At 39.5% G+C, this 27,562-nt stretch overlaps 1 protein-coding gene across 1 annotated transcript in view; it reads left to right on the forward strand.

Annotated features, from left to right (window-relative positions):
• ano1a (anoctamin 1, calcium activated chloride channel a) overlaps nt 1–15,988 on the forward strand; it is a 288,477-nt gene extending 272,489 nt beyond the window's left edge. The window contains exons 25-27 of the mRNA XM_073049786.1: nt 8,196–8,380; nt 14,021–14,126; nt 15,392–15,988. Coding sequence (XP_072905887.1) covers nt 8,196–8,380; nt 14,021–14,126; nt 15,392–15,682 — 582 coding nt within the window. The 3' untranslated portion in view covers nt 15,683–15,988. The remainder of the gene's footprint in view (nt 1–8,195; nt 8,381–14,020; nt 14,127–15,391) is intronic.
• Nucleotides 15,989–27,562: the final 11,574 nt, after the last annotated feature.

Below are 27,562 nucleotides of genomic sequence, written 5' to 3' on the forward strand. Positions count from 1 at the left end.
TGTCTGCCAACTACTTTGGTTGTGTTTTATGAAAGATTTCATAAAGGACTTGAGGGCTTTCCTGTTCAGCTGAAGACCAATCAAGTTAGAGCCAAGACGGTGTCCAAACAGTACAGTGAAAGTGAGCTGTTGGAGTTTGGGATGAAAATTAAGTTGTCAAGAAGGGAGAGTGGTCACTTGTTAAGTTAATCATAACACTTCAAATAGAATTAACTTCTCACAAAAGCCAGGGAATTTTGGAGGTGAGCCAAAATTGATGTTCAATGAACACCTCCTGGTATTCTCCCGAAAGTATCAGAGACTGAGGGGAGACCTGAGAGAGATCTTTCAAATTATGGTAAGTATTAATAGGTACCATAGTCAGAACAACACACACAAAAAGCTGGAGGGACTCAGCAGGCCAGGCAGCATCTATGGAAAAGAGTACAGTCAACGTTTCAGGCCGAGACCCATCAATCTTTCTGCCAGGTATTTAAAGAATGTCAAATTCTAGAGGACATATTTTTAAGGTTGGGAGTGATGGGTTGGGGCATCAAGTGTGATGTGATGGGCAAGTTTTTACATGGAGATTCGTAGATGATCTCAATGGTTGCAGTTTGGTGGATTTTAAGAGGCTTTTGGGTAGAAAGGAATGGAGGTAAATGGATGAAAGAGGACATTTAGTATGAATTGGCATAAAGACTGGTGCAACTTTGTGGGCCAAATGACCTATTCTGTGCAGTACTGTTCTTTTAATTAACTTGCTGAGTCTTCCCAGTAAAATGGAGGGACCTTTACTATCACCTTCTGCAAACTCAGAATCGTAGGCATTGATAATACACAGGAGCACCTTGCAATGAAAGAATCTAATTGAAAGACACAGTGCATGCTGCCTAAATATGACCAGCTCTGGGCTTCCATATGTAACATTCTTGACAAGTTCCTAGGAGAGATGCAAGTTCTCTTGACCCTAGCTTTTCAAATGCTTCCTCACATTTCTGTTGTGTATTTAATATTCCAGTAATTTTGAGTGATCTTTTTGATATATACTATATATATTATTTGATTTAGCATTTCTGTTTGTTTAAATAATTCATTATGGGTTGTATGTATAAATACATGAACTACATACATCATCACGCTACCACATGATACGTGTGCACCTCACTTAAAGTAAACACGAAGTCAGACCCGTATTTCACTCTTCCTTTGAATTAGTTTAAAGTTTTGAAGTTACAAAACATAACAATTTCTCTTGTGATTTTCCTAGAGTGATATCTCTATGTTCGAGAGTTCTGAAGGGAAGTATCGTCCAACCTCTTCCCAGTGTTCAGAAGAACCCCTTTTATTTGTGGAATTTATTACCACAGGCTGCCTTGAAGGCCAGGTCATTGGGTATATTTAAGGCAGAGCTTGATAGGTTCTTGATTGGACACCGCATCAAAGATTACGGGGAGAAGGCCAGGGAGTGGGACTGAGGAAGGGAAAAAAATGATCAGCAATGATTGAATGATGGAGTAGACTCAATGGGCCAAATGGGCTAATTCTGCTCCTATGTCTTATGGTCTTATTTTATTTATTTTATTTGTTTTCAAGATACAGCATGGTAACAGGCCCAACAAGCCTGCACCACCCAATTACCCCCATATGTCCAATTGACCTACTAATCCGTATGACTTTGGAAAGTGGAAGGAAACGGAGCGGACAGGGATGTGGTTACGGGGAGAATGTACAAATTCCTTAAAGACGGCAGCAAGGATTGAACCTGGGCAGCCAGTGCTGTAATAACTCCATGCTAACTGTTAGTGTGGAGCTAATTTTAAAGAAGTGAAGATAGCTCCTTGAACTGTGACCACTGCTCATTGACATTGGATCAGGCAAATAAGAAATATCATGTGGGAGTTCAGTTTTCTTTTGAATGTAATGGATGTCTGCCACTTGCATTTTTCCCCTTTAGGCTTTAAGTTTTAAAACTTGATTGATTGAGACGAAATGTAGCTTTTTGTATAAATAATAGCATAGTGTATATACAACCAAGTCTGATGATGCTTTTATTGAATTAGATTTATGAACTGGAGCCAGTCAGTTCATGGGTCTTTTTGATCCAACTTTAGTTTAGATCTGAGTATTTTCAAAGTAATTGTTTTACCTTAATTGGAAGTTGCCTTAAGTGTAAAATGCAACTCCTCCATCTGCTGAGCTCAGGACAAGGTTCACGGCAGTGATGCTGTTGGATTGTTAAGCGAGGTCTCTTTGGTGGCCCAGTATGCTGATGGAAATCAATTTTTGCCATTTGGAGTGTTGGGTATAAGAGGTCATGAATTTTTTCTCAAAGAAAATTACAGGAACGCATGGCATGCAGCAAAGTAGAGAATACAATTGAAGATTAATCCATTGCATTTTTTTTGGAAGCTCAAATTTACCAGTGATATTTATTCAATATGTTGGCTTATTGGTGTCACCTTTACCAAGATATTTTTGAAAGGAAAGTAGAATTTGAAGTACAAACAGCACATGCAAATTGATTGGAAATGGAGTACTGCTTGGACCAGTAGCAGGATTGAGTTCAAGTGCAGAATTTGCAATATATCTAGCTGCGCTATCACCTTGGATGGTCTATTAGTTCAATGAACAGTAACATATTATTGTGCTTTATGTGACTCTCTGGTGTTCCAAAATATTTCATAAAGTTAGCCACTTGGGCAAATTTACACTGGTTCAGTCTTCATAGCTGGATGGTCTTTCAAAGGCAGTAGGCAGCTAGGAGTGTGAAGATAGAAAAATCAGCTTGTCAAACGTACATCGAAACATGCAATGAATTACCTCGTCTGCATCAAATCAAATCAGTGAAGACTGTGGGGACAGCCTGCAAGTGTTGCTATGCCTCCGGTGCCAACAACTTACTAACCCTAACTGTACATCTTTGGAGTGTGGGAGGAAACTGGACTACGCAGAGGTAACCCATGCAGTCACAGGGAGAGTGTACAAACTCCTTACAAACAGCAGCAGGAATTGAACTCCAATTAGTGATCGCTAGTGCTGTAAAGTGATTGCACTAGCCCCACTATGCTACCATGTCATTTGGTTGCTTCTCCCAGCATTTAGTATTGTATTGAGCTAGAGAGTTGGTACAGTGCTTTGAATTTTCGAGTGGAAGGAATATTAAACCAAATCCATCTGTAGGATTTCATTTTAACTCTCAACAGCAGAGAGGGCATAATGTTAAGGTAATTGGAGGAAAGGGGGGAGGATGTCAGAGGTAATTTCTTTACGCAGAGTTGTGGGTATGTGGAACATCCTGCCACAAATGGTTGGGATAGACAGATACATTCAGAGCATTTAAGAAATTTTTACATTGATACATGGAAAATAGAAAAATTGAGGGATATGTAGGAGGGAAGGGTTAGATTGATGTTTGGATAGGTGAAAAGGTCAGCACAACATTGTGGATCATAGGGCCTGAGCCTGTACCGTGCTATTATGTTCCTCCATTTCCAGTATTGTGTTCACTTCTGGTCACCTCATTATAGGAAAGATGTGGAAGCTTTAGAGAGGATGCAGAGGAGATTTACCAGTATGCTGCCTGAATTAGAGAGCATGTCTTATGAGGATATGTTGAGCAAAGTAGGGCTTTTCTCTATGGAACGAAGGGAGATGAGAAGTGACTTGATAGAGGTGTACAGGATAATAAGAGGCATAAACAGAGAGGACAGCTAGAAACCTTTTCTCAGGACTGAAATAGCTAATACGAGGGGCCATAATTTTAAGGTGACTGGAGGAAAGTATGGAGGGCGACAGGGTTTTTTTTTATTTCCAGTGGTGGAAGGTGCTGCCAAATGGTACATTAAGGACTCTTAAGTAGGCAATGGATAAAAGAGAAATGGAAGGCTATGTGAGAGGGAAAGGTTAGATTTTTCTTGGAGTATATTAAACGTTGTTAGCAGGAAGGCCTGTAGCATGGTGTAGTCTTCTACAGTACAACATGCTTTCGGAAAAGGCTGACACTGTCATTGTGTTCAGTGGCAGCTGGAAATGGACAACCAATGCTGGCCTTGCTTTTGTCACCAGATCCAGTGGCAAAATTGCATTGAAGTTCTAGCGCCAAGTGTGGCCAATTTGTACACCTTGTCTTGTGTTGCCAGCTCTCATTCCATCCAGAAACAAAAGGACAAGTATGTTGGCTCCTTGTAAACTCTGAGAAACTCAAGCCGCTTGTGGGAGAGTTGCAATCCAAAGGCTGTTGCTGCTTTGTCTTCCCACCAATGGTCAGCACATTCGGTAAATAAGTGGAGATGACGTCTGAGATCTCTATGTAAAGCAATACAAAAAATAACAACATTTGAAACAGAAAGGAGAGAATAGAATTCCAAGGATCTGTGAGGATTTCAATTTTCTGCTTTGGAGTACTATGGTCTAACTTTTTTTTTTTCTTTAAATTGATATTTTGTTAGATCCAGGGTGAAGCCAGACAACTAAAATGGTGAAGGAACTTAGCAGGTAAGGCAGCATCTATGGAAAGGAATAAAGAGTCAATGTTTCAGGCTGAGACCCTTCATCAGGACAAATAGTCAACATCAAGTCCTGATTAAAGGTTTTGGCACAAAACATAGACTCTTTATTCCTTTCTGTAGATGCTGCCTGACCTGCTGAGTTCCTCCATCACCTTGTGTGCGTTGTTCTGGATCTCCAACATCTGTAGAATCTGTTGTGCTCATGTTCTCCTTTAAGACACTAGCGTTGGATGGTGATTCTGGAATTTACTACCTCCAAGCTCAATAATGATTTATTGAACCACTGAATGCTTGGCGTTAAAGGAAATATTTCCAAGGCAAATGGCTTTCTGCAGCTGTTGTGCTTCTCTTCTAAATCAAAGTTTCTACTGGGAAGGGAACAAAGCCTTCTCTTCGACTTTTTAATCGTCCTGTGGGAAAAATGCCAGATCTTTTGGAACATTGTTGGTTGCTTCACTCCTTGACTTATTCTTCTGCTCGCTTTCTCAAATCTCGAACCTCTGATCAGCAGCCAAAATGAGGGAGCCACAGACCGAACAGCAGAAATGTCCTTGCAGCTTAAAAAACAGCGGCTTGAGGTTACCTAAGAAGTTTGACCCTAAGACTCCAAAGCAGACAACTCAAAATTTTACATTCCCTGCCAATGCTATTTAATTAATTTTGCAGACAAGAGAAAATCTGCAGATGCTGAAAATCCAAGCAACACATACAGAATGCTGGAAGCCAGGCAGCATCTATGGAAAAGAGTACAGTCAACGTTAGGCAGTGACTGGGCAAGGAGATATGGTGAGAGAGGGAAGAGGGGATAGGAAATGGTGAAGTGGGGTGTGGGGAGTCATTACTGGAAGTTTGAGAAATCAATGTTCATGCCATCAGATTGAAGGCTGCCCAAACAGAAAATAAGGTGTTGCTCCTCCAACCTAAGTGTGGCCTTATCCAGACAGTGGAGGAGGCCATGGACGGACATATTGGAATGGGAATGGGAAGTGGAATTAAAATAGGTGGTCACTGGGAGATCCCGCTTGTTCTGATGGACAGAGCATAGATGCTCGGTGAAGCAGTCTCCCAATCTACTTCAGGTCTCATCGTTATACAGGAGACCACACCAGGCACACCGGACAAAGTAGATGACCCCAACAGACTCACAGGTGAAGTGTTGCCTCACCTGAAAGGACTGTTTAGGGCCCTGGATGGTATGAGGGAGGAGTTGTAGCACTTTTTCTACTTGCAGGGGTAATTTTGCATCTTTCTATATACAGCACCAGAAGACTCTCAGTAAATGTCACCATATATTCTGAGATTCATTTTCTGCTCCTAATTCCTGCCTAATTGGTCTAATTCTGCTACTACATCTTATGGTCTTAACTTTTACAGACAAGTGGGGATTATACAAGCATAAAGAAAGCTAAACTGAAGAAAAATAACAATTACTAACAATTTAGACCTTAATCTTACAGGAGCATAGTAAATTTCATTACTGGATTAATACCCAAAAGCCTCCTTTATTCTATGAATAAAACTATTAAAATATCATTTATGGCAAATTAACTTTGGGCAGAACAAAGTGCTACTGCCATGCTGCTTCAGTAGGCTGGATTTGATCCTGACATCTTTTTGTCTGGAGTTTGCAGCATCTCCTGTGACTGCATGGCATTCCACCATCAGATCAGGTTTGCTCCTTGCCCCACGGATGTACTGGAAGGTTAATTACCCACTATAAATTACCCACAGCGTTACCGAGCAGTGGAGCGGATGAGCATCTGAGAGATTAGATTAGCAGGGGAAATTATCCGAATGGGATTGGATTTCATTTAGAGATACAGCATTGTTCTGAGAACCAGCCTAAAGAACTAAATAGTTTTCTTCCATTTTGTAAGAAAATGAAAAAATAATTGAGACAATAAGAAAAAATATTGAATATAATTTTGTTGTAGCAAGATTTATTTTGTCCCCCTGCTAAAACAGCAGATTATTATAACATCCTTGTGCCGTGATGAAGGCACCCTCAGGGTGAAGGAGCTGCATCTTGTATTACGTCTGGGTGACCTCCAACCTGATGGCATGAATGTTGATTCCTCCTTCCAGTAAAAAAAAACCTCCCAATTCCCCTTCTCTTCCCTTTTACCTCTTCTCTACCTGCCTATCTCTTTCCCCTGGGCCCCCTCCTCCTTCCCTTTCTCCGATGGTCCACTGTCCTCTCCTATCAGATTCCTTCCTCTCCAGCCCTTTACCTCTCCCACCCACCTGACTTCATCTATTATCTTTTAACTTGCCCTCCTTCCCTCTCCCCCCCCCACCCTTTTGGTCTGGCATCTTCCCCCTTCCTTTCCAGTTCTGAAGAAGGTCATCAGCCCGAAACATTGACTGTTTATTCCTCTCCACAGATGCTGCCTGACCTACTGAGTTCCTCCAGGATTTTGTGTGTGTTGCTCTGGATTTCCTGCATTTGCAGAATTTTTTTGTGTATATGATTATTATAATGATATCAGACCCTATTTTACAAATATCTTGCAGGATTTTGCATAGCACATAAGAACTTGTACATCAACTCTTCAACAGTAGGGGTCCTTCTCAACAAACAGTATAACAGTCTGCAACAGTCGTTATCATTTATATTAAATTCTAACCTGATGTGCAACTCCATATTTGATCCTGAGCAAGCTGGCTTCAATTTGCCAGCTAAGAAATTATCAAGTTAGGAAAATACACCATGTACATTCAGTGGCCACTTTACTAGGTACAACTGTACACCTGTCTGTTAATGCAAGTAAAAAATCAGCCAATCATGTGACAGCAACTCAATGCGTAAAAAACATGAAGATATGGTCAAGAGGTTTAGTTGTTGTTCAGGCCAAACATCAGAATGGTGATGAAATTTGATCTCAATGAGTTTGACCGTGGAATGATTGTTGGTGCCAGCTGGGATAGTTTATGTATCTCAAAAACTGCAGATCTCCTGGAATTTTCACACACAAGTGTCTAGAGCAGAAGGTCCCCAACTTTTTTTATAACATGGACCTCTACCATTAACTGAGGGGTCCATGGACCCGCCCCCCCACCCCAGGATGGGAACCCCTCTCCAGAGTTTACAGTGAATGGTGTAAAAAAAACTGCAAAAAAAAAATCTGGTGAGTGGCAGTTCTGTGAGGCAAAAACACCTTATTAATGAGAGATCAGAGGATAATAGCCTGACTGGTTCAAGCTGACAGGAAGGCAGCAGTAACTGAAATAACAACATGTTACAATATTGATGTGCGGAAGACATTGAACCTTGAAGTGGATGGACTACAGCAGCAGAAAACCACCCCGGTCTCCACTTCTGTACCTAATAAAATGAGTGTATTTTTATGTATTTCACTTGTGAATTGTGTTTTTTACTTGTGAATTGTGTTTACCATGTCAACTGTTAAAGAATTGATAATGCTGAAGGTGGGCAGGGGGCACTGAGTGATGTAGGGTGGTGGGGTGTGACTTCAAAGGTGCTGAGAATTGATTACAATTATTCAACAAATTTGGATGTCATTGGGGTGGAAATGAGATTTGTTCTGGGAGGAAAGAGAAAGGATTTTCTTTCATAAATTCCCACTACTGGCAGACTTCTCAAAACCTTACTGAACATTTTGTATCTTTTCATGCATTTGTTTTTTTTTACTTGGTCATAATTCACACGGCTGTTAGAGTTGAACTCTTTGTTTCTTTCACCAGGCATTTGTTATCTCATTCACTTCTGACTTCATTCCACGCTTAGTCTTCATGTACTTGTACAGTCCAGACGGCACATTGAATGGGTTCACCAATAACACTCTGTCTTACTTCAACGTGAGCCACTTTGAACCGGGTTCAGAGCCACTTGAGCCGATGGCACTTGGATACAAGGTTGAAATCTGCAGGTAGATTAAACTGTTGAGAGTGAATTTTTCCTCTCCATGTCTTTCTCTCATTATATGTCTAGAAATGCTAAATAGTTTAACCTCAATTTCTTGAAGTTCAGGAGAATGAGGGGTGATCTTATTCAATATACAGAATCTTTAGTGGACTTGGCAGGGTGGGCACTGAGCTGTTCACACAAGTTGGAGAGACTCTGACAGGGCACCATAAGTACAAAATTAAAAAAATTGATCATTGAAAACTGGGAGGACAGAGGATCTTGTGAATTCACTGCTTTAGAGTGTTGTGGAGGCTACATTACTTAAATTGGAGATGAATAAATACCTGAAAAGATCAAGAAACTGAGCACAATAGGAAACTAGTTCAGCAGAGGCCATCACAAATCAGCAATGATCATATTGAATGGTGGGGCAGGTTTGAGGGGCTGGTGATCTCTTCCTGCTCCTTTTTTCATAGATTTAGACCAAATTCTGAATGATTTCCAAAAGCTAAATACAAGAAAATAGTAAAACAATACCAAAGATTTGTTGAAATGAAGCTAAGTAATCTATTTGATATACCAGACTCACGGTGACTGAAGAATGTCACTGATCAATGGTACATGTCTGGTAGGAACATAAAGTCACAACAGCTCGTACTTTATAATTAGAATCAGAATCATGTTTAATATCTCTGACATACAGTATACCATGAAATTTGTTGTTTTGTGATAGCAGAACAGTGCAATACATAAAAAGTACCATAAATTAAAATATGAAATGTATTTTAAAAATTAAATTAAATAAGCAGTGCAAAAAGAGAGCAAGAAATTGTGAGTTAGTGTTCATGGATTGGTTCATTCTCCATTCAGAAATCTGATGGTGGAGAGGAAAAAGCTGTTCCTACAACATTGAATGTTTGTCTTCAGGCTCCTGTACTTCCCTGATGCTTGTAATGAGAAGAGAGTATCTTCTGGGTGATGTGGTCCTTAATAATGGATGCCACCTTTTTCAGGCATTGCCTTTTGAAAATGTCTCAGTGATGGGGAGGCTACTGTCTATGATGAAGCTGGCTTAGTTTTTCAACCCCGTGCAGATTTCTCCATAGTGGTCTCTGCATACCAGATGATGCAACCAGTTAGAATGCCCTCCATGGTAGATCTATATAGTCATACCAAATTTCCTCAAACTCTTAATGAAATATGGTTGCTGGACTTCCTCCTTCATAATTGTACCAGTATGTTGGTCCCAGGATAGATCTTCAGAGATGTCGAATCCCAAGAACTTGAAACTGCTCACCCTTTCCACTGCTGACCCCTTGATGGGGACTGATGTGCGTTCCCTGAAGTCCCCAACCAATTCCTTGGTCTTACTAACACTGAGTGCAAGGTCGTAGTTTTGTGACACCATTCAACCTGCAGATCTATCTCACTCCTGTACGCTTCCTCATCCATCACCTTCTGAAAATCTGCCAACATCAATTGTGTCATCGGTAAATTTATAGATGGCATTTGAGTTGTGCCTAGCCTCATAGTTATGGGTGTAGAGAGAGTAGAGCAGTGGGCTAAGTACACATCCATGAGGTATGCAGGTGTTATTGTCAAAAATGGGGAGATTGTTATTTCCGATATGCACCATCCATGGTGTCCTGGTGAGGAAGTCAAGGATCCAGTTGCAGAGGTAGGTACAGTGGCCCAAGTTCTGAAGCTTGTTGATTAGTACTGAGGAAATGATGGTGTTGAACAATGAGCTGTAATCAATAAACAGCAGCCCGACATGGATATTGCTATTGTCCAGGTGATCCAGAGCCGAGTGGAGAGCCACTAAGATTGCATCCATGATAGGCCCATTGTGGTAGTAGGGTAACTACAATAGGTTTAGGTCCTTTGTTTAGGCAGGAGTTAATTCTAGCCATGACTAACCTCTCAAAGCACTTCATCACAGTAGATGGTTATAGGTTTATCGTAACCAGGTGCTATGGTAGCACAGGATAGAGGTTAGCACGACGATATTGCAGCTTGGTGCATCAGAGTTCAGTGCTGATGTTATCTGTAAGGAGGCTGTACATCCTTCCTGTAAAATGCATGTGTTTTCTCGGACTGCTCCGGTTTCCTCCAGTCCAAAATCAGACTGGTTAGTCTGTAATTGGTCATTGTAAATTGTCCTGTGATTAGGCTAGGGTTAAATCGGGGATGTTGGGCGGTGGGACTTGTAGGGCCAGAAGGGCCTATTCTGCACTGTATCTCAATAAATAAATACAGTACATAATTTTTTAAAATTATTAAGGCCATAGAGGATTATAATGGTTATTATACGGGGCTAGTAACTTTAAATATTATACTGAAACTGATCATTTTTGTTCACTCATTTTGTTTTCAATTGGTTCACTATAAGATTTTGTAGAAGCCATCCAGCTTACATTGATGTTGTCTGAAATGCACAAAATGGAATTAACCTAGCAGGCAATGGACTGAAGTGGGCTGAAAGACTTAGTGTGCTTTTAATTTCCTTGGTTTTGTAAGTAGCCTAGCTACATAGTTGGTCAGATTTTAAAAAAACACTAATTGCCTTTCATAAAGATTCAAGGTGAGCCCCATGATTTTAAAATTGATGTCTCGCCTAGCATCTAAACCAGGGTGATGAATTGAAGCTGTTTCATTTGTGTCCACATAGTCTGTCTGATCATTTAAAAAAGGACAACACACACACCTTTGCACTTTATTAAGCTCAAAGCTAAAGTCATGGATGTAAAGTTAACTGAATTATAGAATTTACAGTGCAGGAAAGTGATCTTTGCAAATTGGATTTAAATGTGCAATCAGAATCAAGTATTTCTATCACTGAAATATGTTATGAAATTTGTTGCTTTGTGGCAACAATGCAACATATTACAAATTACCATAAGTTACAAAATAAAAATAGAGCCGAAGTCAAATAGTGAGGTAGTGTTATGGATTCCTAAGTTCAGAAATTTGGTGCAGGGGTAGAAGCCGTTCCTAAAGCATTGACTGTGGGTCTTCAGACTCCTGAAGCACATCCCCAATCATAGTAATATGATGAGTATGCATGTGTATTAATTTACTAAAAAAAATAACTCTAGGAATATAAACAGTCATCCAACCCCTCTCTTCCTAACCATTTCAATATTGGGCTGCATTCTTGATTTTTTTTATTTAATAAAATTTCCTTGGATGCAAATGAGTCTCTGCCATTCCAATTTCTGAATGGACATTAAACCCATGAACATTACCTCTTTACTTTTTTTCACACTACTTATGTAGTTTAACTGCTTTAATTCACGATTTTCTCTATTATTATGTACTGCTGCCACAAAGACAACAAATTTCTTGACATATGCTGCTGATATAAAGCCTGATTCCAATTGTGACTTAATCCCAATATCATTAAAATACTTTATTCAACTGTGCTGCTGCCAGAATGGGAGTTATAAGCTACATTATCAGCATGACATAGAATCATAAAGCACAGCAGTACAGAAGTCCCTTCAGCCCATTCAGTTCATGCCAACCTGATCATCTGCCTTATCCCATCTACCTGCACCCGACCAGAGCCCTCCATAACCTTCTCATCTATGTACAAACCTTTCTTAAATGTTACAATTGAACTCGCATCCTTTACTTTTATTGCCAGCTTGTTCCACACTCCCACTGCCCTCTGAGTACCTTATGTTCCCCTTGCATATTTCATCTTCCACCCGAAACTTAAGACCTCTAACTTCAGTCTCACCCAAGCTTAGAGGAAAAAGCCAGCATGCATTCACCCTTTATAATTTTGTGTACCTATATAAGATCTCCCCTTGTTCTCCTCTGCTCAAAGGAATAAAATCATAATCTCTCTAACCTTTCTCCATAACTCAGGTCCTCCAGTGTCAAGAACAATCCTATAAATTTTCACTGCACTCCTTTAAAAATAATCTTTTATGAATCATTGGATTGGAAAATTGTAAAGGTCGCTCCACTCTTTAAGAAAGGGAGAAGGCAGTAGAAAGGAAATTATAGACCAGTTAGACTGACCTCAGTGTTTGGGAAGATGTTAGAGTCAATTATTAAGGACAAGGTGATGGAGTGCTTGGTGACACAGGACAAGATAGGACAAAGTCAGCATGGTTTACTTCAGGGAAAATACTGCCTGACAAACTGTTGTAATCTCCTCAAATAATTCCAAGTAGGATAGATAAAAGAGATGCAGTGGATATTGTATATTTGGACTTTCAGAAGCTTTTGACAAGGTGCCACACATGAGGGTGCTTACCAAGTTAAGAGCCCATGGTATTACAGGAAAATTACTAAGATGGTTAGAGCATTGGCTGATTGGAAGAAGGCGGCGAGTGAGAATAAAAGGATCCTTTTCTGGTTGGCTGCCAGTGACTAGTAGTGTTCTGTAGGGGTTGGTGTTGGGACCACTTCTTTTTATGCTGTATGTCAATGACTTAGATGATGAAATACAGACAGACAGACAGACATACTTTATTGATCCCGAGGGAAATTGGGTTTCCTTACAGATGGCTTTGTTGCCAAGTTTGCAGATGATACGAAGATTGGTGGAGGGGCAGGTAGTGTTGAGGAAACAGGTAGGATGCAGAAGGACTTAGACAGTTTAGGAGAATAGGCAAGAAAGTGGCAAATGAAATATAATGTTAGAAAATGCATGGTCATGCACTTTGGTAATAGAAATAAATATGAGGACTATTTTCTAAACAGAGAAAAAATCCAAAAATCTGAGGTGCAAAGGGACTTGGGAGTCCTTGTGCAGAACACCCTAAAGGTTAACTTGCAGGTTGAGTCGGTGGTGAGGAAGGCAAATTCAATGTTAGCATTTGTTTCGAGAGATCTAGAATACAAGAGCAGGGATGTGATGTTGAAGCTTTATAAGGCACTGGTGAGGCCTCACCTTGAGTATTGTGAACAGTTTTGGGCTCCTCATCTAAGAAAAGATGTGCTGGCATTGGAGAGGGTCCAAACTAGGTTCAAAAGGATGATTCCAGGAATGAAAGGGTTATCATACGAGGAACATTTGATAGCTCTGGGTCTGCAGTTGCTATAATTTAGAAGGATGAGGGGGGAATTTCATTAAAACCTTTTAAATGTTGAAAGGACAAGACAGAGTAGATGATTCCCATGGTGGGAGAGTCTAGGACAAGAGGGCACAGCCTCAGGATAGAGGGGCATCCATTCATAACAGATGCGGATAAATTTCTTTAGTCAGAAGGTGGTAAATTTGTGGGATTTGTTGCCACATGTAGCTGTGGAGGCCAGGTCATTTGAGGTATTAATGCAGAGATTGATATGTTCTTGATTGGACATGGCATCAAAGGTAAAGGAAGAAGGCCAGGAAATGGGGCTGATGAGGAGAAAGAAAGGATCAGCCATGATTAAAAGGCAGAGCAGACTCGATGGGCCAAATGGCCTGATTCTGCTTCTTTGCCTTATGGTCTCTTAAGCTTATTTATATTTTTCCTGTAGGTAGATGACCAGAACTGCACACAATATTCAAATTTGGTCTCACCAACGTCTTGTACATCTTTAACATGACATCCCGACTCCTGTATTCAATGCCCTGATTTATGAAGTCCAATGTCCTAATGTGATCGTGGCAGTAGGATTAATTGTTACATATTTAATTCATTTTTAAATGTCATCTTAGGTACAAAGACTACAGGGAACCTCCATGGTCTTCTCAACCATATGACCTGTCAAAGGAATTCTGGTCAGTCTTAGCAGCAAGGTTGGCATTTGTCATCATTTTTCAGGTAAGTGGTTGGAACTTCTGCCCCATTTAGATAAATTATGCAGAACCATTGGAGCAAGTCAAGAGAGATGACAATAGGGGGGAATGAGGACTGTCTTTAGAAAGTCTTGCAAGTATTTGATCTGTGACAATATGTTTAATGAAGAAGATGTCCCTTCCATTTTTGAAGGTGGCTGATCCATGTGAAAGGGTAATTAATGAGATTGGCAACCGGAAGCTCTCAGTCACTTATGGATTAAATGGGGGTCTTCTGTAAAGCAGTCTGTATTCCTTCTCCCCAATTTCATGAGCAGAAATTGCAGGACACTAAATTAGAAGAGATGCACTATTACCTACACTCAGTGGCCACTTGATTAGGTAGGCCTGTAGACATGGTCATTAATGCAAATATCTAATCAACCAATCATGTGGGAGCAGCTCAATGCACAAAACCATGCAAACATGGTCAAGAGGTTCAGCTGAATAGGGAAGAAGAGTGAACTAAGTGACTTTGACCGTGGAATAATTGTTGGTGCCAGACGGATGTGGTTCTGACTTACTGATATTTTCACATACAACAGCATCTAGGGTTTACAGAGAATGGAGTGAAACACAACAAAAAACGTGGTGAGTGGCAATTCTGTGGCCAAAAATGCCTTGTTAATGAGAGAGGTCAGAGGAGAATGGTCAAACAGGTTCAAGCTGATAGGAAGGTGACAGTAATTCAAAAAACCACACATTAAAATAATAAACACGAGGAAATCTGCAGATGCTGGAAATTCAAGCAACACACATAAAATGCTGGTGGAACAAAGGGTCTCGGCCCAAAACGTCGACTGTACTTCTTCCTATAGATGCTGCCTAGCCTGAAGGGAAGGGGTAAGAGGGGAAGCTGAATGGGAGTGGAAAAAGAAAGAAGGTGGTGGGGGGGGGGGGAAGAAATTACAGTATTGGAATTCTAGAGAAATCAATGTTCATTATCTCAGGTTGGAGGCTACCCAAACAGGATATGAGGTGTTTCTCCTCCAATCTAAAAGTGGCCTCTTCGTGGCAGGACATGGACCAACATGTTGGAATAGGAATGGGAAGTAGAATTATAATTAAAAACACCTTTGTGGCAGGTGAAGCAATGATGTTTGACAAAGCAGTTTCCCCTGGGCAATGTTGAGTCTCAAAGATGTGGAGGAGTCCACACCAAGGCTTGTTCAGATGAATCTATTCATCTCTTTGAAACTAACTTTTTGTAGTTTGGTTCTACTAACTGCCCTTCTCCCGTTGTCTTTACAGAACCTAGTTATGTTCATGAGCGATTTTGTAGACTGGATGATCCCAGACATTCCAAAAGAAATCAGTGAACGCATATCAAAAGAGAAGTCATTATTGGTAGATCTCTTCCTGAAAGAGGAGCAGTCGAAGCTGCAAATAGTGGAGGCACTTTCATCGCAAGAGGAAGAGAGGACAGAGGAGAACTTTGACGAATGTCCCACGGAAAATCCAACGAAACTGTCTGGACACTGCACAGCTGAAGCAGATGCTTCCCAATCCAATTTTATAAATACAGAAAAGGAAGTAATTTAGAGAACTGATTTTAAAGTAACAAGTTTCTTTAGTTTGGGGCATTCCACAATATGGCAAGGTGTCACTCTAATGGAGCAGCAATATCTTGACAGGCACACCTTCAATGGACAGCTTAAGTTTGCTGTTGTTCATGTTGCCATTTTGAAAATGTTGATGCTAGAATCACTTTCTTTACAGATGAAGTGGACCATGACTTAACTGTAAAAATATCTATTTTTACACAGTAAAAATGCAGGGAATATCACTGTTTTGTATTCTACAGGAATGTTCCAGATATTTTCCATTTCTTACACAATAAAAGCAAGTTTAGCCTGAAGCTTGCTGTGGGGGTGGGGGTGGGGGGGGGGGTAGGGGTTATAGCAATGTATTCAATAGTTTGAGCTTCTTTTGGCAAATTATTTTAAGTTCTGTGTTTTAAATTTGATATAATTATTCAGCATTTGACTTTCCTCTGTTGCTGTTTGGTTCTTTGGGTAAGGGAAGATATCAGCCTTCTAACATGTAGTCCTTGCTCCTTCTAACTCTTACACCCTCCATCTGAAGCAACCACAGCTTGAGCAAACAACGCAAGTTCACTTCAGATTGAGGTTTCCAATCCGTAGGAACTCTCCACTAGCAATTTGAAAGAGTGCCCATTTTGGATAATGCGGCTGAGAGGGAAATGGGGAATACTGACAAGGAGCTTGAAAACTGTTTCTGTAGTCACAGTTAGAATTAATAACCTCAAAGCAGCTTGGTACTTACCTATCCTATTACAGACATACGTTTATGTAATTAATGGATAATCCTGGAACACTTTCCATAGCAGTACTGTCCTTTTGCCTTCATCAGCACTGCTAAAATGAGCATGTGAATGAAACCACGGCCTAGCTCGTGACAGGACTCGCCAATGCCTGGATATCTTGCAATCTCAGTTTCTTCTCATGACAATGTCATCTGCCTTATGATGGTTTTTCACAAAAGGGCTCTAGAGTCTTTGTAGTTAGCTTCAAATCGTGCACCTTAATTTTCACAAATGCCAGCAGGATCCTGATTAAAGTATAAACCATTTACTATCTTGAGTAGATAGGTTATTCGCATCCAGTGATTTGATTGGCTGAATAAAGGGGATTAATTCCTGGTGGAGTCCCAAATTCTAAGAATTGTTTCTTACGGAAAAGTAGTGGGGACACGTTTTAGGATCCCAATCCGAACTGAGACAGAATTGTATTCAGTAGACTTTCTGGATGCTGCTTCTCTGATTCAGGAGACTAAACTGTATGAACAAACACCTAGAGTCATAGTTCGACAAAATCCTTTTTTTCCCCTTTCTTTACATTTCTTCATTTTTGCCCTTCCCCCCCAACCTGTTGTAGAAAGGGATCTCTCAACTGTTGAATTAAGATAGTGCCTTTGGCAAACTATTACATTGGGGATTGGGTGTGGTAGGGAGGGACATAATTTGATTTATTTGTTTAGGCACTAGATCAGAAGTGTAATTTTAGGTTTCACAGAGCTTTAATATCAAAGTTAGAAATATGCACTATTTATGTATCATTTTTGATTTTTAGGAATTTAAGAGCACTTTAGTGTTTAATGTTCTTGCAATAATAGAAAATGTTGAAGCACAATATTATACATTGTATTTGGAGTGAATTTCCCTATGTAAAGGTTTTCAACCTGTAACATGTACATTGGCTATATGGAATTTCCTTTTAATGCATTCTGTATAATTACCTCAATATCATTGCTTGTCAGTTGATTTTTACTTTTGCAACACTTTATGCATTTTTTTGGATTGGAGCATATTTATCTGATATTTTTCTTCCATATTTCTGCACTTCTCTACCCAGGACACTGTGCTGAGCTTTGATGCCTGATTTTATCTGTGTGATCTTTCTCTATAATGTAAAGTCTCTCAGTACGCTTACAAATTCTGGTATGCAGTCACCTTGAGTTCCCCATCTGCCAATGTTTTTATGTAAACTGGCAGATTCTAATAATTCTGTCTGAATTGACAGTCTTAAAATTTAAAAATATTTTAATTGGTTCATACTTTTCCCAACATTTTTCACACTAACTTGTAACAAACTTGATCATCAGTTTAATGCATTGGTTAACTTACCGTCAATCATCCCTAAACCATGGTCAAAGCCTCACTGGAAAACACATTCTCCCATAACCTCATAGGATGCACAATTAACACTCTCCCAGATTATATAGGCTTGCACACATAGAGAGATTTAAAATTAAGTCCAATTAAATTATCAAAGGCAAACTAAAATACACCACAAAAATCAAAAGATATGCACATTAGATTGACTATTTAAAACAAAATGCTTCAATAATAATAATAATGCCAGTGTGTTTTGTTGAAAGTTAAAATACAATTGCTCCCTTAAATGCTAAACAACAGAGAACAGTTGAATGAAAGGCTTCACTCGGGTGATCTTTGGAAAATTATTTTCTTGAATGGTGTACTGTAGGAGGATTTTACACCAACATAAAGAAAAACAAATGACTTGAAGTAGTTTCTTTTTACATTTTTCAATTTCTCTCTGATTTTACAAACACATAGTAATGACTTTTCCAGGCTTCCCCGCATTGTCTGCCTTTGTTGGATTAAGGATATTCAAGTTTAAAACTGAAGGGAGTGTTGTTCGGAGTTTGCGTGGATGCCAGGTAGAACAGGTAGCCCAGTTTCCATCATTGCGCTCGTATGGTCTTTACTTTCATGTTAACCCCACTGTTGTCTTTTTTGCCACTTTCAACCTAACCTCCACTGAACAAATTTGTAAAAACATCTTCAACAAAAAGATTTTTCCCCAATTTACTGTTTCTGTCTTTGCACCTGTTCAATTCTCCAAATGATTTTCCTTTAGATCAAATGCTTCTTTAAAGTTCTTCCTTGCATCATACTGTGCCTCTTACTCCCAACCTTCCAATGAAGGAATTAATACTGCAGGAGGTAATTCATCCAAAATAAGAATATGAAGGAATTGTTTTTAAAAAAACTATTCAATAATTCCTTTATGTTCTTACTATGGAGCAATTACCAGTACAGTAAGAACATGAAGGAATTCATGTCTGTGGGACAGATTTGCTGTAAGAGTGAAATAGGTGATTTATAAAGTTATGATGCATAATTTGTTTCTGAGGTCAAAGCCTAAAGAAAACATCAATTAATATGTTCAAAATGCTTAGAGGACAGAGGGGAGCAAAATTTGAACTAATTAAGCAGATTTTTTAAATTGAGGAAAAAGTCTAAATTTCCCTAAACGTGAAATTCAACAAGTCAAATGGTGAAACCTATTTGAGAATGCATTGGGTCAAGGGCATTTCGCATGCACGTATTCTGCACAGTTTGGAAGTTTGCTTGTATGTAATCAGTTCAAATTTACTCTTAAATGAATTTAGATGTTTTTTGAACAAGGTTCCCAGGGATCTTATTTATATAATAAAAAGGGAGAGGGGACTTTCGGTTCAACTAAGTGCTGGAAGAGGATTGTAATGTGGAAGATGCACATACAATCAGCAGTTGCTATATTACTATTCAAATGCAGGTGGCTATAGATCCTGGTTTCCATTCTAGTAGTGCACCCTGGTTTTCAAAACTGCTGTAGCTCTGAAGATATAGATTTCTGCATCACCTTCTGAAAGTGGTAATTGCTTTGGAGTAAATGTTTTATTTTAACATATTTTTGCTTGTTAGAAATTATGATTGGGACACTTTTTCACAGATTCTCTTCCTTAACAAAAATGTGTATTTAGATCACTTCCTTACACTCCACGATACACAAGGGAGCGAAAATAAATATGCTTTTGAAACAGAAGTCTAGCCTACTCTATATGCAAGCATTTCCAATCACATGTATGTGTGTCATGTGTATTTTTATGCAAAAGTATATTCAAAATTGTGGAAAAATGGTGGGAACCTGAAAATAATTTTAAAGACCCAGAAGTCTTATCCAGTTATACAATACATGTAAAATGATTTATGGTCCTTGAATATTAAAGGCTATAATTTGTATCTCAACCATAAAACCATTTGACTATGTTGGAATGAAATATTGTTTTAAAAAAATGTATACATACAATAATCCTACTTAAACGTACACTGGACATTTTTTTTGCCATGTTCAACTTGTTACCAGTGTCTCAATGTTGTTCTTTACATAATCAGTGTACTAATTTAGCCAAGTTTGTTGTAAGGAATTCTGCTTATAAGCAATTACTTTTGTCGGTCTATTGTGTGTCACAAAATACACTGTAGTAGTACACTAATGATTTTGACAAGTTTATCTCTGCATACTATGGGAAAATAATATGAATAATGAAAAAGCTGAGAAAAAAATTAAAAGTTAGTTTTAGGGTTTTTAATCTGAGATGTTCTTTATCCTATTTTGTGCCATGGTTCCCTTCATATATTCTGTAATGACCACACACCATTCAAAGATTCAAAGCACATTTATTATCAAAGTATGCATGCTATATACAACCCTGAGATTTGTCTTTCCACAGATAGCCACAAAAGAAAGAAAACCATGGGAAATCACTTCATATTAACTTTGCTTCATTACAGGGCATGTGCTGTGCACGTATGTTTCAGCTGTCATCCTCCAAGTACAATCTCTTATGTTCAATGTCCCCTTTATGTTCCCTTTTGGTGTATCAATCTCCATGAGAAAATCAATGTATCCAATGTTATTGAGGGAAAAGTCATTTTCCCTTAAGAATTTAGCTTCTCATTTATGTCTACATTCTTTTTGAATGTCAAAAATTCTTGCATTGTTTTGTCAGTAGTAATCGAATTAAATAAAAAATTGGTCCTGATCAAACATTGTAAATGTAATTATATTTAGTAAGGCATTTTCTAAGTTTAAAATTTTCTTTTTAGAAAAACAGACTAGTACGTCCACAGTGCTCCTTTATTTCAATTTACTTTTGACTGTCTGCTTGAGTAATCATTTACTTGTTTCTAATTAGCATACCCTCTTGACTGAGAGGATGCTGACTCTCCCTTCGCTAGTCTATTTAAAGAGTCAACATTTTGAGCTGAAGCCCTCTTTAGTCCTTTCCGTAGATGCTGCCTGACCTGCTGACCCAGCATTTTATATGTGTTACACTAGATTTCCAGTATCTGTAGAATATCTTGTGTTTATATAGAACCAAGTAGATCCTTGAGCCAGACTGAGTGACTGAGTGGATTATTACATCTAAAAGGGCAACTCCCCTTTGACAGAAATTGATGGGAGATTAAGAACAGTTCATTAAAGGTTCACTAGAATTAGGGCTGAGGCAATTTTGTATCTCAGAGCACACCCATTCCTTCAATATACTGTAGTTCTCATGTTCATCGTCATAGAATTTGACCAAGTACAAGGCCTGATAAAGATGACATCTTGCAAGCAAAAGGCAAATTAAGAAGTTGAGTTGCTTCTTGTTTTCTTCCATATATTAGTGTGCTTGCAAGTGTGTGTACAGATCACTACCTTAGAGTTTCTGGGTCATTATATGAACTGGGTGATTCTGCCCTTCAGAAACATTCAAGGACAGCCCTATTAAAGACTTGGTTTGGCACAACCCAATGTCAATTATTAAGTCTTGCTTTGTAGTGCAATAGCACGTGGCCATAATTATTTATCTCGATCCTTTGCATGATGCAAGAATTACAAATATGATTTGCTGTCTCACAATGATCCTGTGATTAAATGTTGCCTGAAGTCAGCCAGAGACTAAGAATGGTAAACATAAGACTGTGAAGTTAAATGCTACCATGACAGAGGATGGGAATTCACCTTCCAGGAAACTCTGTTCAATTTATAAACTGATACTAAGATAGTCAAATTAGTGAAACAATTGAATTTTAAAGTTCTTACCCAGTTGTGTCTATTTATGACATCAGACTATCATCAGTCTGAGCATTTCTTAACTTCTGTTTGAAGCATCCTAACAAATTGATTTAAACCATTTACATCTGAAGAGCTTCCTAGTACTACCACAAAGCTAAAGGGGAGGGACAACAACTTCACAGTAATAGTAGAAGAAATGTGATTTTCAGAGTAATATTACCTAAGCATATAAACTTGGACTTGGGCTGCCCGGGCTCGTGTTCACTATAGCTATAAGCAACATCTCACTGAAGTATTTTTAACTCAATAAGCAACAAAGCTAACCACAGGTGATCTCCAACCTATTTAATAGGAAGTTGAGTTTTTGTCACCAGCTTTCAAAAATAATTGAGGAATACATCTTCTGGGCTACAGTATGTCTCTGAACACAACCTGGCTGCTTTTAGCAAATAATATTTCAACAGTTTTGGCAGATAATCAACTGACTGAAAAGAAATTTAATTATTTAGATATTCAACAAAGGTAGATCAGCATTTTATATGCTGCGTACTCGGGACATTAGCACAACATATAATTTTATCGAGGAGAAATAAACTGTCGATGTTTCGGGCTGAAATTCTTCATCAGGAAGGGGAAGAGGTCAGAATAAGAAAGGGGGATGGGGGAAATATAAGAAGGCTGATGGTAGGTGAAGGCAGGAAAGGGGCGAAGGTGGGAGGTGATAGGTGGAAAAGGTAAAGGGCTGAACAAGAAGGAGTCACAGATTGGTACAACAACGGCTCTGTCCATAATCACAGGAAATTGCAGAGTTGTCAGCACAGCCCAGTCCATCACACATACTGGCCTTCCCTTCAGTGACTCTATCTACACTTCCCATCACTTAGGGAAAGCAACCAACAAAATAAATGACTTCTCCCACTCTCTCCTGTCAGACAGAAGATACAAAAGTATGAAAGCACATAGCACCAGACTGGAGAGCAACTTCCATCCTGCTGTTACCAAACTCTTGAATAGACTTCTCATAAGGAAAATACGAACTCTTGATCTCCCAGTCTACCACATTGTGTCCTCTAACCTCTTCTCCTCACGTGCTTATCACCTCCCCAGTGCCTCTCCTTCCCCTTTCTCTCATGGTCAATTCTCCTCTCCAATCAGATTCCTTCTTCTCCAGCCCTTTACTGGGATTCTATTGCAGCAAGAAGTTAACACCTTCAGGAGAAAGTAGTAGCAGTTGAGTAGTAGAGTATAATGTTCATCTAAAGGGTTGTCTATTGTTGGGTCCTCAGGTGGCTGCAGAGGCTAATCTAAGATACGTCCTGTTGGGTGCTCTCCTTCATTGATTCTATCCTGTTTTTTATATTTACTGTGATTGCCTGCAAGAAAACGAACCTTAGGGTGATAGATCCTTTGATAATAAATTCACTTTGAACTTTAATTATTTTCTGTGATGCAGTGTGGGCAAGAGTTGGTGGTTGGATCTTCTGGTTTTCATTCTCTCTTTAGCAGGTGCTGCTTGTTCTGTGTGGCTCTCATGTAGCACAGCTCCCTCTTGAACAGATGTCCTCCTGGTTCATCGGGAGGGTCAGAAATGCTAAATAAGTGAATCATTCCAGGGAGTGGTCAACTAACATAATATAGTGGAACGGATCCTCCCTCCTGGGGTGCTAGGCTTTAATTAGAATCAGTAACCAAAGATTCCACAGCTTACTAAGCAATAGTTCTGTTAAAAACACAAGAAAATCTGCAGATGCTGGAAATTCAAGCAACACACACAAAATGCTGGTGGAACACAGCAGGGCAGGCAGCATCTATAAGGAGAAGCACTGTCGACGTTTTGGGCCGAGACCCTTCGTCAGGACTAACTGAAAGGAAAGATAGTAAGGGGGGAGGGGAAAATGCAAAATGATAGGAGAAGACCGGAGGGGTGGGGTGAAGCTGAGAGCCAAACAGGTGATCGGCAAAAGGGATACAGAGCTAGAGAAGGGAAAGGGAAAGTTACGGAGAATTATACGTTGGATCCGGAGGCTGGTGGGGTGGTGGGTGAGGATAAGGGGAACCCTATCTTGAGTGGGGTGGCGGGCGGATGGGGTGAGGGCAGATGTACGGGAAATGGGAGAGATGCGTTTGAGAGCAGAGTTGATGGTGGAAGAAGGGAAGCCCCTTTGTTTAAAAAAGGAAGTTTAAATCTGGGTTTATGTCAGTACCTCCAGTTAAACTCTGTCTTTTTGTGTGTTTTCTCCCTAGCTGTAAGTCTGTGGTTTTCTATTGCCACGTGCTCCTGTCCCCGCTCCTGCTCTACTCCGGTCCCTGTATCACTGAGTACTCCGTCTCTCATCTGCTTCTCATAATTACCTGTATTGCTGCCACCTTTGTCTCATTGTGCTCCACCTGTCATCTGCCTCTCTGTTTATTGCTCAGTGTATTTCAGTCCTGTGTTCTCACCTGGTTGTTGCCAGATTGAGCCAGTGAATTTTCCTGAGCCTTTCCAGCATCCGTATCTGTACACTTTCTGTCTGAATATCGATTCTGCCTGTTTCCCGATTCTGGTTTTCGGATTTCACCTGGATGTTTTGATCTCTGCCAGAATTTTGATGCCAACTTTGTTTGCATCTCGGGTTTGTACTCTGACCATCTGAATATCGACTCTGCCTGTTTCCTGATTCTGGATTTTGGATTCCTCTGGAAGTTTTGATCTCTGCCTGAACTTTGACGCCGACTTTGTTTGCACCTCAGGATTTGTTACTCAATTAATATCACTGTGTGCACAGTACTGGGTCTGCGATTGGATCACTGTTCCAGCACTCTGACAGTTTACTCCCATAGCCTTCATCTCTCCGGAAGCTGCCCGTGAGGCTATTTACCCATAATGGATGAAATCAACGAGTCCAGCACACCAACGCAGTCGTCAATGTAGCCTAGAAACCTTTCTCGATCTCACTGTCTCTAGGTTGGAGGAACAACACTTTATATTCTGTTTGGGTGACCTCCAACCTGATTGCATGGACAATGATTACTCAAACTTCCAGTACTGCCTCCACTCCCCTCCCCCTTCACCATTTCCCATCCCCTCGTCCCTCTCTCATGCTATCTCCTTGCCCACCCGTCGCCTTCCTCTGGTGCTCCTCCACGCTTTTCTTCCTTCCATGGCCTTCTGTCTCTTTCACCAATCACCTTCCTAGCTCTATGCTTCATCTCCTCCCCCCCACACCTCAAGTTTAACCTATCTCCTGGCATTTCTCTCTCCCCTCCCTCCCCCCCACCCCCCCCCACCTTTCAAATCTACTCCTCAGCTTTTTTTCTCCAGTCCAGTCGAAGGCTTTCAGCCGAAAATGTCAACTGTACTTTTTTCCATAGATGCTGTCTAGCCTGCTGAGTTCCTCCAGCATTTTGTGTGTGTTGCTCAGATTTCTAGCATTTGCAAATTTTCCCTTGTTTCTAAATATTTTGAAATGTGTCTATTATGTAGCCTGAATCCTGTTACTTCACTGTATATATGAAATTACATCTCTGTACTTTTCAATTCTAAGAAATACTATTTGTAGCAATATCAGTCTAGAACACACTATTTGTAATATCTTTTATAAAAGTTAAATCATTTGCAACACACACAAAATGTGGGAGGAACTTAGCAGGTCAGACATCATCTATGGAAATGAATGTCAGCCTTCTGTGCCAAGGCCCTTCTTCAAGACTATAAAGGGGGAAGATGGCAGAATAAAAATGTTGGAGGAGGGGAAGAAGGATAGCTCGAAGGTAATGGGTAGATTGGAAAGTTAAAGGGCTGGAAAGGAAGGAATCTGAAAGGAGAGGAGAGTGGGCCATAGGAGACAGGGAAGGAGGAGGGGAACCAGGGGGAGGTGATAGGCAGGTGAAAAAAGTAAGAGGCCAGAGTAGGGAATACAACAAGGGGGGGGGGAGGAATTTTTTTTAACTGGGAGGAGATATCAAAATTCATGCCATCAGATTGGAGGCTACTGAAATAGAATACAAGGTGTTGCTTCTCTACCCTGTGGGTGGCCTCATCTGCCTGACCTGCTGAGTTCCTCCAGCATTTTTTGCGTTTTGCTTTGGATTTCCAGCATCTGCAGAATTTCTCATGTTAATTAAATTCTGTATTTCAGTTAAGTTCTTTTTTTAATGTCAATTTGTCACTTTTTATTATCACTTTTTCATGAATACTTTACAACCAAGAAAATAATGTTCTTGAAAATATTGTAACATGTAGAATCAGAATCAGGTTTAATATCACCAGCATATGTTATAAAAAAATTTCTGACACTACGGCAGCAATACAATACAATGCAATACATAATAATAGAAAACTGTGAAATAAATAAATATATGTTAAATTAATAAAGAAAACAAAATAATAACAAATAATAACAAAATAGAAATTTTAAAAGCAGTGAGGTAGTGTTCTTGCGTTCAATGTCCGTTCAGAAATCAATTGACAGAGGAGAAGAAGCTATTCCTGAATCATTGAGTGTGTGCCTTCACACTTCTGTACCTCCTTCCTGATGGTAACAATGAGAACAAGGCATAACTTGGGTGATGGGGGTCCTTAATAATGGACGCCGCCTTTTTGAGGCATCGCTCCTTGAAGACGTCCTGAATACTACTGGATCATGGCTAGTACCCATGATGCTAGTCAATTAATTTGATCACAGGTTCCTGAAAAGAGCAGTATAATAATCACAAGACATTGGTTGAGGGATAAATACTGGTGATGCTTCCCTATTCTTCTTTAAAATAGCGTCAAAGATTTTGTTAATGCACAGCAGAGAGGACACTAGATTTAGATTAGTACTTCATCTGAAGAATGGAAGCATGAGCGGCTCCCTTAGAATTCACTGGAGGTCTGCTTACCTTTCTTGAACAAATCTGCGGAGTGAGATTTAACCTCACCACCTTTTAACTCAAAGACAAGAATGTTTGTTACCTACTGAAGCACGACATGTTGATAGATCATTCAACTTTGTACAGTAAATATGATAGAATTTAATCCTTCTTGATTCCTTTCGGTGCCTGCTATTCATTTCAATTCATCTTAACAGAGTATAAAATAAATGAGGTTGACTGAATAAACAGTGGGAGTGATTTGTGCCACGAGGGACATTTTTAGTAAAAGACAGATTTAAAACTGCGGTTAAAAGGTTGACGTTACCTAAATATTTGCTTAAATTACTTTTGTTAAGTCTACTAGAATGACATTCTTTCATACAGTCTATCCTTGGCTGCACCTTCACACTTTTATTTAATTCTCTGTTTCCTCTGCTATATATCACATTGCTGCTGTTTTTCTTTCACTGCTAGTGTTCCTGCTATGGCTTTGCTCATCGCAAATATAAATATAAAATTATATAATTATAACAAATATAAAATTGTTAAAATTTGAAAATAAATTAGGCACTATTGTCCTGGAAACCACCAAGTGGGGAACTCAGCAAGTCAGACAGCATCCAGGCAGGGGTTCCCAGCCCCTCGGTTAACAGTAGGGGTCCATGGCATAAAAAAGTTGGGAACCTCAGATGCAGAGAAATAAAGAGCCAACATTTCTGGTTCTATATACTCTCAGGTCTCAGCCCGAAAATTAGCTCTTTATTCCTCTCCATAAATGCTGCGCGACATGCTGAGTTCCTTCAGCATTTTGTGGGTGTCCCATTATCTTTATCTGACCACATCGCTTGAGACTCAGTTGGTGAAAGATTTTGAGAAATATTTGGAAAAAATTTTGTATCTTCCTGGAGGTTTCTCAGGCACAGTTTTCTGGAAACTAGCAAGTGGGGAAAATATTATATGTGGTGAATGATATTGAGAAATTTTTTTTTAAAACTTCACACCTTCTGGGAGGTTTATACACTTGGTAGGACCCAAGATTTAGGATCAAGGATCAACTTTATTAGTCATGTATTACAAATTAGTTGTAGTGTGATAGGTAAAAACAACAACATTCAACAATTTTAAAGAATTATATAAAAATAATTAATGGGTTAAAGTATGGAAATGGAATAAAATGTGGATAAGTAAAAATAGCAGTTGATATTTACAA

Source organism: Hemitrygon akajei, chromosome 6 (assembly GCF_048418815.1).
Source record: "Hemitrygon akajei chromosome 6, sHemAka1.3, whole genome shotgun sequence".
In the NCBI taxonomy this organism is placed as follows: domain Eukaryota; kingdom Metazoa; phylum Chordata; class Chondrichthyes; order Myliobatiformes; family Dasyatidae; genus Hemitrygon; species Hemitrygon akajei.